This window comes from Crotalus tigris, unplaced genomic scaffold (assembly GCF_016545835.1).
Source record: "Crotalus tigris isolate CLP2741 ecotype Arizona unplaced genomic scaffold, ASM1654583v1 scf7180000017601.7605149639:7615979, whole genome shotgun sequence".
NCBI lineage: Eukaryota > Metazoa > Chordata > Lepidosauria > Squamata > Viperidae > Crotalus > Crotalus tigris.
Window position 1 is genome coordinate 5,297,803 of NW_024096505.1, and position 12,530 is coordinate 5,310,332.

General features: G+C 34.8%; 1 protein-coding gene across 2 annotated transcripts in view; it reads left to right on the plus strand.

The window, feature by feature from the left end:
- The first annotated feature begins 269 nt into the window (after nt 1–269).
- RUNX1 (RUNX family transcription factor 1) overlaps nt 270–12,530 on the plus strand; it is a 200,764-nt gene continuing 188,503 nt past the window's right edge. The window contains exons 1-2 of one of the 2 annotated variants that reach the window (XM_039318504.1): nt 270–404; nt 604–722. In XM_039318504.1, the coding sequence (XP_039174438.1) occupies nt 665–722 (58 nt within the window). In that variant the 5' untranslated portion in view covers nt 270–404; nt 604–664. Of the gene's footprint in view, nt 405–603; nt 723–12,530 lie in introns of those variants that run through there. The other variant, XM_039318496.1, reaches the window with a different exon arrangement.

Below are 12,530 nucleotides of genomic sequence, written 5' to 3' on the forward strand. Positions count from 1 at the left end.
ACTTCCAGAAACCACAGGCAACAACAAGGGAGAGTTGTCCTTAATCAGCAAAGAACATTTGTGGAGCTAGGGCTGTGAGTCAGGCACAGTCTCTTTCTGTCTCCTCTGAATCTAAGGGAGGGCAGGTGGTGTGGGAAGTGTGTGGCTCAGAATATTGTGTGTGTCTGTGTTAGGTTGACATCATTGAAACCATGTGATTTTCAAGGACCAATTGCAGTAAGTTCTGGAAAGGGGAACAGTTAAATTTGTAATATTGGTTGTGTGAAACACTTCTTTGGGCCTCATAAACAACCACAGAACCACAAGTTGGGTACAGAGGCAGTCACACAACAGTGAGTCCGGGATATTGGTCAGCAGGCAGGGCGAATCAAATTGACTGCAAACCACAAGAGTTTCATAGAGTGGTAAGCATCATGAAACCACAAGTGATCTGCTATTTCTTTCTCCCTTTCTTTCTCTGACTCTTTTTTTCCCTTACAAAATAGTTTCAGCGTTTGTGTGAGAGAAACTGAATTTATGTGCTTTGCAGATAAAACAATGCAAAGTGCATTGATAGACAAGAAGTTGATTATAATGGCCATTCTTGATTTTTTACTTCCTAAGGTGAAGGAAATCATATACCAGTCTCTTATAAAAGAGAGAATAAGTTTTTAAAGAGGAAACTATGGCTTCAAACAGCATATTTGAGTCATTTCCTTCTTACCAGCAGTGCTTCGTTCGAGGTAAGTGTCACTCAAACTTTTAAATATACTTTTGACTCATACATCTTTAAGAAAATGCATGTTTGCACTTTTCAGAAGCTCTTAGCACATTTTTCCATGATTATCTTTTTGGATTTTAACACAATCTGAAACGTAAATGGTTTAACATCTTGCTGCTACTATTGAGCAAATTTATTGGAGAATTTGTTTCAGTTGTTCAAGTTACCAGCATAAAATCATCACTGTCCTGTTTTGTAAATGTGGCTTTTATAAATCATAGAAACTACATGGAATAGCAAAAGCACAAAAGCAGGAGACGAGTGTTTAGCAGTTCTGGCAGAGACTGGGTTTGGAACAGCTACTGTTAAAATTGCCAAAATGGACTTATTTTAAGCATTATGATAAACACAAATATAACCATGAGCAAAGAGTAGGACTGAGTGTCAAGCTGGTTGTATATGCTGTTTTTTCCACTTAATGCATCGGTCCAAACTGGAAGAAGCTTACAAATACCCCTTACTGTATGGGTGACTAGAATTAAATTCCCAGACTTACTTTTGAATTAATATAATATATCATCAGACTAATCAGCTGTTCTCTTTTAGAAAGAAGTTTCCAGGAATGCATAGCCCTAAGAAATACTTTATGGTAGTTCAGATACATAAACAGGAGATATAGACAAGTATAGAGGAAGATGCAGGACTTACTGAGATATTTAAAAGATCTTCCCTAGATATGTTGGACTGCAATGCCCAAACTCTCAGACAACACTACTACTACTGTCTCTGATAAAAGAGATTGCCCAACACATCTGGATGATTACAGATTGGAGAAAACTGGCCTAAATTCTGAAGCAGAAATGCTCTGGAAGTAAGTGGCATAAGTAATATGTCACTCTTTTAGGAAACTTATATCTTCCTCAGGAGTTATATGATCAGGATTGAACTTGTCCTCAAAGCCATGCAATGTATAAGGAATGAAACTTTTTTTTTTTATTAATACATGGTTGCTATGTCTATGAGGGGTTGGATGGAGGGAAAAATATTCCACAGTTCTCTATTTGAATGAGTGACTATATGAGTAAATGATATTAATAAGCATTTTAAAGAAGAAGAAAAATCACACTTTTCTCACAATAACCCACCTTATTGCTGTTTCAAGAAAAGATTGAAAACCAGAATGAACATTTAAGAAAAGCATGCCTTTGCTTTGTGCTCAATTATAAAGTTTCAAACAAAGTTTTACTGGCATTTGCAGGCAGTTTAGTTGACTTGAATCACTATGAATCGTATGAGTCACATATTTTGAGGGAGCAGGGAATGACTTTTAGTAAGAACAAGACAAAAATGGAGTGAGAAATCCCTAAATCTTCCCCGACTCATATCCCCTGAATTGCTAACAAGGAAAGGAAGCAATATTAGTAGAATAACAAGCATCTTCCTGTATACAGTTGGCTTTAGTTTTTGGTTTTTTCTTTTGCTCATCTAAATGTTTGTTTTTACTTTTTATCTATAGAAAAGGAATGACTTATTAAGAAAATTTTATCTTTTTAGCATGTAATAAAGATGAAAATTGTACTTTCTTACTTGACATGGCAATACAGAATCTCCAGATTTCTAATAGTGAGGCCCATTAATGAGGAAATAAATGAAAAGGGATTTTGGAAGAATATGGACTAGAACTGTAATTCTATATTGGGATAAATATATTTTTTTCTCAAAAAAGTAGTGTGAGCCTTCTCTGCATTTTTATTGTAATAAACCTAAGTATATCTCTAGTTCCTTAGTGACAGCTTTATTAGTTGCAGTTTTCACTTGCCAAGCAATTTGGGAGGATAAATTGGGGACATATGCACAATGTGAAACATGAAGGACATTAGATTTGGGTTAAAAATTAATTTCATTTTAATTAAAAAGATTAACTCATCCTGCCCTCTAATAAAGAAGCCACTTCAATGAACTGCATATTGGGACTGACTAAATCTTAATTCCAGAACCAGAGCTATAAATTTTATCCTATTTAGCACATGTATTTCAAGGGGAAAGTTTAATTGAAGTGACATTTTTCAGTAGATAATGTTTTGTAAATACAGTTTTTGCCTATTAATATAGACCTTAATTATGTGAGACCTGAAGACCTTTAAAAGGTTTCTCTTTCTGTGAGTCTGCTTCCTTCTTTCACTGAGCTTAGGATGATTCTAAATGAGTTGACCTAACAAATATCTAGGTTACAATGCAAGAAAAATAATCATTCCCTTGGTCAAATTGTTCTGACCCCCATTTCTCAATGGTGTTTATACAGACTAGTCATTAGAAATGTCCAAAATAGTTTGGTTATTTTTCCCGCCAAAATTTATTACACTTTCTTTCATATGTGAAATTATGGCCTAATGGGTGGGAAAAAAACAAGTTGTTTTCTGTTGTAGATTTTACTTTATCAGACCATGCAGTCCTCTTGGACGGAAATCCATTATTCTTTTGTAGTGCGATACCCTCTGAAAATTTGGGAAAAAAAGAAGAGTGGGAAAACAAACATTGGTTCCACCCTCAGTGAGAACTGACAGGATCACAAAGCTTGCCATATTAATTGAATGTGGTACACCACAAAGGATATGACCTGTTTTCTATCACACCACACCAGGTTCTCCCTTATACTACTAGGTAATGAACAGATTCTGTTGAACCTTTTTTGCTCTTTTTTGGAAGCCTAGACTACTCTGAACTTTGTATGTGTACAGTATATGTGTGCATGTACTGTATATAATTACGTATTTAGCAATTCTGTTTCAGATACTAATTCAAAGCTATAAATTTCTAGAAATCTAAGGCATAATCCCTGACTTACTCACATTTAAAGTAAACTTCCACTGAGACCAAAGAAGTTTACATGCAGCCCATTCAGTATAGATTGCAGTCGTAAAGCTTGATTGCTTCTTCCTATTCTGATTAATGCCATTATCAGGAACTTTTTAGTTCTTTTTAGAACTAAATATTTAGAACTTTTTAGAAAAATATATCATCATCAACCAGGGGGTCCTAGTATGTAGTTCTTTCTCATTAATAGAATTTACAACTGCTAAAGTTTACTAAATTGTAATCAGATTATTTATGGTCAGATGGGCCATAAATGTTGATTCTGTCTATGAACTATTCAGTAGATGACCTGGAAATAGATGAAGCAACAGTTGTTAAGGTCAAGATATTGTTTATCTTCACAAATGCAAAAATGTATGAGGAATTCCATATTTGGAACCTTGAGTTCAATGGAAGAGAAATTACAAAACTTTTTACAGCTACAAAATGACAAAGTTAGGTGGAAAAGCAAAAAAAAGAAAACAGACAAAAGTTAACTGCTGTAATTTCCTGCAAAAAAAGAAGAAGCTTTTCTCCCCAGCAGAAAAAGTACTGAAATACTATAAATACAGCACTGAAACTAAAAGTAACAGAACAAATAATACCTTAGCAACATACCATAGTAATAACAATTAATAAACCATCATCCTATCATTAAAGCTTTACTATGTCCATAAAATGGCATGTATCCAGAAATTAGTTAAAGCTGCATTTTTGGACACTTACCTGGAAAACAGGCTTCAGTAATTGCTGCAGGGCTTTTAAAGAAGTATTTATAGATGATGAAGGTGTATAAGTCTATTAGTTACTGTCAAACAGTGGTTTTTTTTTAAAGTATCAGTAACATTTTGAATGTTACATATTATAAATATCGATTGAAGAGCACTTGTAGGTCAGAATACTACTTTCCTCTAATGGAAATATTTTGCCTATGTTATGTCCAATGGTGAGTTTCAGCCAGTTTGCACCACTTTGGCAGAACCAGTAGCTAATTTTTTGTTGCCTAGGCCCAGAATGGACTTCCGGAAGCAGCATCCACACAGAGAACCGGTTGTTCACATATTTGAATCCCACCAGTGGTTATATTATAGGATTCCTGTAATAATTGGAACAGCCACAATATCTGACAATTCTGATTAGATTTATAAAAAAAAATCAAGCAATATTTTTGGGAGAAGGGGGTTGAAGGGGTGGTACAGTTGCACCACATTATATTCTTATGGTCAACTCTATCAAAAAAAGATCAGTTAGTTTTTGATAAACTCAGATGTACTCCTGCCATGTAATATATTCTTTCTAAATATTCACAAATTGACTTCTTAATAATCTATTCCAGAACTTTGCCCAGTATCAATGCCCAGTTGACTGGTCTATAGTTACATGGATGGGAATAACTCTTGCCCTTTTGTTTGTTGGCAGGTGGAGGGAGAAAAATGTATATAGCTACAGATATAAGCTCTTTATCCATTTAAATTCCCCCCCAAAGCATAAAATTGATATACAATAAAGTGCCATTCTCTAGTATCTTTATTTCCAAGAATTCATACAGGATATATACAGCCATCATGGGCACTCTTGGAAAATAAAATTATAGGTAGTTGCAATCTACTGCTATATCTGGAAGACAAAAATAACACTGAATTTAGTGATCACTTTGAAGACTTAAAAAAGATGGCAGGAAATCCTCTCGGCTGTTACTTTCTAGTACATGAGTCTTCCATAAGATACATTCAATGAATATAACAAGTCCTCATCACAGCCATTTAGTGAGAACACCTACAACATACTCTTAACATTTCAAAGATGGCCACTGCTGCTAGATTTAAGAATTCTTGTGGAGAACAAATGACCTTCTACGACGTTAAAGATATTGGTTTTTTCTTATACTTCCATCTTGAAAGTCTGTTCAGAAGGGACAGGATTCATAGAACATACCTCGACAAAGCAATAACATTATCATGTTCTAAAAGTTAAGATAATTTAAAATATAACAGTACTTTTTCTTGTTACACAAACTGAAATCCATCCTAGAAATTCATTCCTATAAATGTGAGTCACACAGTGAATTTTCTAAGTATGCAGTGTCCAGCCCACTCATAGCAACATTTGTCTACAGAATATTTAGTCAGTAGTGGTGTTCAATGTCTTCCAAAATCCCCACAGCACACATTACAAAGACCTTCCCAATTCTGTTGTTAACAGAGGTGACTCATGTGTAATTAACCACATAGAATTTCTCCTAAGTATCTTAATATAACTTTCTCAACTGTCTTGAAAATCCTAGAAATATAGAGCTGAAGATGTATCCATATCCTTTTTCCTTTGAAAAGTCTGTTGTGTTCCCCTTCTACTCTTCCTATAATTAGAATACTTCTTCAGCTGAAAACTTTCTCTAAGTGCTATGACAGAAAGATAGAGTCATAAATAAGAAAAGTACCGTATCTAATCTTTTGCTGAAAATTACAATGTTTACAGATAGATGACCTGCATTATCAAATTAAATATATTGTAGAACTATTATGTTTTTCAGATTGATCAATTTGGTTCAATTTTGTTTTGTGGTAACAAAAAATATAGAATAAATGAAGAGAAAATGCAAATAGGAAGATAACTCCTCAAACTCAATGGTGGGATTCAGCGGTTTGCACCACTTTGGCAGAACCGGTAACTAATTTTTTGTTGCCCAGACCCAGAATGGACTTCCAGAAGAAGCATCCACACAGAGAACCGGTTGTTCACATATTTGAATCCCACCACTGCTCGAACCTATACAAAATCCTGTGAATGTAGTCCAGATGACCCTTAAACTAATGCTTTCTTACATATTCTCTAATTTATTCATTATAATACTTTATTCTGTTTATATACTTTAAGTTTTTTAATATAAACACTTAAGAGAACTTTGAAAAATGAATTATATTTTCCACAATATTTGCCATATTAATCCTTCCTGTATTATATTTGTGAATATTTTGATATGCTACAATTTAGTTTGTCAACATTGGGGCCTATATCATTCCTGATGTTTTGATAATTTGATCAATGCTCTAGATTGTTTCTGAATATTGCTAAATTATTATTGACCTACTTTATAAACAATACTTCTTCAAGGAGTGCTTCTTTACTCTTTACATTAATGTAATCATCAGTAACAGGCATAAGTCAATGGAAGAGGCAGCTAAATTCTCACAAAGCCTGGCTCTAAGGATAAAGAGCTACCTTAAGTCAATAAATTAGATGGGGATTGATGTATTTTTCACCTATATTGGGAAGAGTAAAACAGTGATCAAAGGCCAAATGTCCCTCCCTCCAGCTTGTTCCTCTGCCAAGATTACATCTTGTATCATATATAAACTGTGTTTTTCCCTTAGAAATTCCTAGCTACACTTGCTAACTTCACTCAACAAGCTTGTGGGATGGAAGTAAGCTGGATCTTTCCTGCATCTTCTTTGATGTATTGGAATAGTGATAGATCTCTATTCCAGTTTATCAGACTTTGTAAGGTAGAGACTGTGTTAGTGAACAAGGGTGCCCAGACTGGGACCCACAATTCCATGTTTGTCTTAAGCATTTCTGCTAATATCAAATTGCCTCCAACTGCATTGCTCTTCTTGAGATGTGGAATATTTGAAATACAGATTAAAATTGCTACTTTTGATAACCCTTTAGCCTCCATGATCCTGCAAGACATTTTTTTTTAATCTCATAGCTGCCTGGCATCCACACAGATTTCCAGTAATATTAGCAAACTGCCAGAATGTTGAATCCTAAGAGAACCTTGTTCAAATGGAAGCCAGGACCTTTCACACTGATCTATAAAGAAAAGTAAAACCCCACCAGTATTCAGAGAAAATCTGATTGGAAGGCCATTCTCCTATTTGAAATGGTTGGCAAATATTCCCTGCCCACCCCACAGGTTTACTCTTAACCATTAGAAAACATTTTGCCATTTTCATTGCTGGAAAGTAGATTTAACATTCCTAAGGAATAAAAAAAACAGTATCTTGTCTGCCTTTATGTTACCCTTCTATGCAATGTGGTGAGTTGACTTAGTAACTCTTTTCCTGTTTTCATGCCAGTTACAAGGAAAAATCTATTCTCCTATTCTTAACTGACAGACCTCAAGATAGTTTTAGAAGAGTTACTAGATTTATTGCTATGACTAGCATTGTTGAATACTTTAACTTATAGCAGGAGCTTTATGTATGCAGCTTTGCAAATGTCTTGATATATATAATGTTATTGTTGTCTGAAATGTTTGTTTGATTTGGTCTTTGTAAATTTCTGTTCCTAATTACTATAAAATCTGAAAATTCAGAAATGCTGTTGAACTCACTTTAGAAACACTAGAATGAATCATAAGAACTAAATGCCCATCTCAGACTATTCTGGAAGCTTGTAAGAAAGCAAGCACTTTATCAAAGCTCTCAGACATAAAAGCCATTATTTCTTTGGGGAGAGGGTTAGAAGTACTAGATTGTTGATTATTTTACAGAAAATTTGCTACAAGCCATATTATTCCTCTTTTATGTTTATTTATTTATGAGACTTATATACCGCTTTAAGTGCAAGCACTCTCTAAGCGGTGTACACCAGTAAGCAATGTATATATATATTTACATTGCCCCCAACAATCTGGGTCCTCATTTTACCTACCCGGAAGGATGGAAGGCTGAGTCAACCTTGAGCCGGTGAGATTTGAACCGCTGACCTGCTGAACACAGTCAGCTAAAGTGGCCTGCAGTACTGCACTCTAACTGCTGCGCCACCTCGGCTCAATCAATGTTGTTAAACATCTGAAATGCAATGACAGACCTTCTTAGGAAAACAGTAGATGAATATTACAGAAAGGAAATACACAAGAGAACCTCACGAAAGGCCTAGCATATGGGAAAAAGAGTGGTTGGTTAAAGCAGACAAATCCAGGAGAAGAGTTACTGAAACTGGATGAAAAACCATTTGGTCACTCAAGCACAAAATCTTCTTTCTTAACCCTTAATGCCTCTGAGGGCATCAATGTCGAAATAAAATTGCATAATTTTAGTTGCTAAAAATCACATAATGGTAAAATGAATTTTCTTGAGATTTTGCATAGAAATGTTATGAGATATGAAAATCTCACAAGATGCCGACAGTCTTACCTACAATTTAATAAGATTATCACAAGATCTATACAAGGTTGATTAGATCTGCTGAAATGCTGGTCTTCTTATATTCCAGAAAGGGAAATGAAATCTTCACCTAGGCCAGGGGTAGGCAACCTTGGCTTTTTTATGACTCGTGGACTTCATGCTGGCTCAGGAATTCTGGGAGTTGAAGTCCACGAGTCATAAAAGAGCCAAGGTTGCCTACCCCTGACCTAGGCTAATCCTCAGAGTCCAGAAAATGTTGCTAGTCCCTGATCCACCACTATTAATATTCTAAAAAATAAAATGAAGGGGTTTTTTTTCCCCTTAAGAGATAAAATCACATTCAGGAAAGCCTGCATTTGCTGAGTTGAGATGTAGCTCCCTCATTTTATTGCTTTTAAGTACAGGTAATTTGCTATTACTTAAGATAGATATAAGCAATCTGATGTCCTCTAATTCATTTAGATCTAAACTGTACAATTCTGATTATGGTGCCAGGGGTTCAGGGGTGCTGAATGTTGGCTGCACCTGGCTTTCGATTTTTATATTGCGTATGATAATAGGACCCATTAACAAAACTGCATTGCAAAATTGATTTAGATAAGAATTTATATATAGTAGGCAATTTATATCATTTCCAATCTTAGGTCCAAATCCAGGTACCTTGGACACTCTGACCCTGTGCTTTTCTTCAATTTTACCTGACTTTTGCTTTCCTCAGGACCTGTGATCCTCCAAAACCATTATTTTCCTTTACTGTTTATCTGCATCTATGCTTCTATAGCAAATGTACACAAATTGAATGTTGCATTAGATACCGAACAGCATATTGAAACTGTACTCTGAAGCAGGCTGGATCACTCTTAACTGGGACATTTTTTGTAGTTTTGTATTTTCCTCCATTACAAAAACAATATAAATATTTTGCATTTTGCCCAGTACAGTATAGACTGATATCTTCAGAAAATTGGCTGACTAATTTGTCATCATTACATAGAATCCATACATGGGAAGCAGGACATGTGTTGCAGGCCATGGAACACACCCATCTGGATCATACGAAGACCCTAAGCTGCACTCCTGTGGTTTGATGTCATTAGGTTGTCTTTGAATGACCATTTACTACAAATGTCTACCTTTTTTCATTGTGCTTTGCTGAAATCACTAGCAAGACACTTACTTCTGTCCTGCTCTGTTAAGGGATTTATAGTTGGACTTGAAAATGACATTAAAATATGATGTGCAAATACAAATTTGTCCAATTGAATTCTCCCTCCATCCTATCCCCAGGTAGGTTTTAGAGAAGCAACTAGATCTTTTTATCATGGAAACTGATCAATATTCCACAAAGAAAATTAAATTTAAAACAATGTCTGCATAGTGCAGAATGTCTGCTAAGGCAGAAAAACACCTGCAAGTACTGAATATACTGAGAATTTTTCCTTTGTTCTCTTTATAGTGACCGTTATATGTCATGAAAGGGAATTTATCTAAAACATAACTATTTGTTTCATAGAAACTGGAGAGACAGATTTTTTAAAATCCCACTAGTCTCATAGCAAAGAATAATACTGATTTATCTTTGAATTTTCAAATTCTAACACTTCAAATCTTCAAATTCTAACACTTTTCTTGATAGCTTTAAGTATAGGTATATTGGTCCTAAAATGCTTATATGACAAAGATCAAAAGCTTTAGCTAATAATTTCATAATTGACTTTACTTATAAAACATTTTGATCTTTTGATGGTAGAAGAAAGTAAAAACACATAGCCACATGAACCTTTCAATATTCTTCTTTACATTTTTTTAAAAAGAGAGACTTGCCCACTTGCTGCAGCATATTTTAAAGCTGAAAGTATAAATGTTACAAGGTGCAAAAATACAACTTTTATCCATAATGATAAATACATTGCATGTTCTAAAACATGGTCACCATATGTCTTGATCACACTTTAGATCAATATATAATTTTTATCTATTTATGCAAACAGTGCTGGCATTGTGACATGTTCCATTAACATACAGTACTTTCCTTTCAATAAAATATGGTGATGAATCTAACTGTTCAAAACTTTATTTACAGTGTAAAATGGCTCCCCAGCTACAAACTTGGATAGTGAGTGTTGCTGGGAATGGATTTTTAAGAAACATATGAAGGTTACCACTCTGTCTGAAAGAACCCTTGGGTTTGTAACAATACACAATGCACACTCATAAAAAATAAAAAGCAATGCAGAAGGTGTCAACTTTCTATCCTCAGAGAGGCAAATGAGGGTCACTCACTGGCTACTAATGCTAAATGATGATTAGGAAAAGAAAAGGGTGGTGCGTAAATACTTTGCTTAAGTTCTTTACAACAAAAGTAGGTAGGCTGATGCAGTCCAGGTTTTTTGTACTAAGCTCTAGCCATCCCTTAGCTGGGGATGACAGAATTGGATGTTTGAAAGGAGCTGAGTTGCTTCCTTCCCTGAGATACAGCTTTCTTGTAAAGGACATAAATGACTGTGATGATGGAACTCTATTTATTTAACAAATTCCAAGAGCCCCCCATCTACCCAGGAAATTCTGGATGGGATCCAAAATAAAACACAACCTAACTTTACTTTGTTGGAAACTAAAATTTACTACAATGTGCAATGACAGATATTCTACCTAAGGAATACCTGTTCTCAATTGAAAAAAATTAGGATGATGACTAGAGGGAAGCACAGTAATACTGAAAATTCTGATATTGCATTTCTCCAGTGTTTCCCATTTATTTCATACGTTTATTTTATTCAGGTTATCCAAGTAATGTTGGTAATCAACTAAGAATTATCTCTGCAAAACTCTATTAACTGTATTACTATGCTTTATTAGGTCCAAGCCAAATTTTCTCTGATTTCACATTCCTCCATTTTCCCAATGATTTTGATAATTCATTTGTAGTTTTATATCCTTTCTAGATGTCACATTTAGCACCTGTTGCAATTTGCTATAGCATTTGTGAGAGTCTTATAATATTGCATTGTAATTGATGCATTCATTTGCACAGCACTGAGGCTCATTGGATGTGATGATCTTTCACATTTATTGAGGTACAGCTTATTTTGAACTTATTTAGAAATACCTGTTTTACTGTCATTACACTCTATTCCTTTATATGGCCTGAATAGGTTATCATATCTGTACAATAATAGCCCATTGTGATGCACATTAAGTTCATTCATTCTTAATACTTACAGTATATTTCTGCTTTCACGGTTTCAAGTTTTCTTTTACTCATTCGTTATCACACATCTAAATGTCCTTGTAAAACGGAATATTCTTTCAACGTAATACTGTCAGTGAACAGACTTGCAACTTCATCTCCTCATGTCTTCTTTTTCAGGTTCATTCTTGAACATTCAGTGCTGTTTTTTCAATAGCTACTGTAGAAGAATGTCTATAACCTGGTGATCTCATAAACTAAAACACTTTGATTTGTCATGGTGAAAGGGTTAAGGTGCTGACCTAGAAATTAAGAAATGTGAGTTCTTGTCCCATTTTAGGCATGAAATCCAGCTTGGTGACTTTGGGCCAATCACTCTCTTTCAGCCCAACCCAACTCACAGAGTCATGGCTGTGAGGAAAATAGGAGGAAGAAAGAGTATTAGGTATGTTCGCTGCCTCGAGTTATTTATAAAGTAATAAAGGCAGGATAAAAATCAAATAAATAAATCATAATGGTTCAAACAACACAGAAAACCAAATCAAACAACACAGAAAACCAAACCATAATATGTCTAGGATTAACGTATAGACACAGTGATTGAGAAGTCAAACAGAAATTTGTATGGCGGCAAACCAGAGGAACATTTTGGATA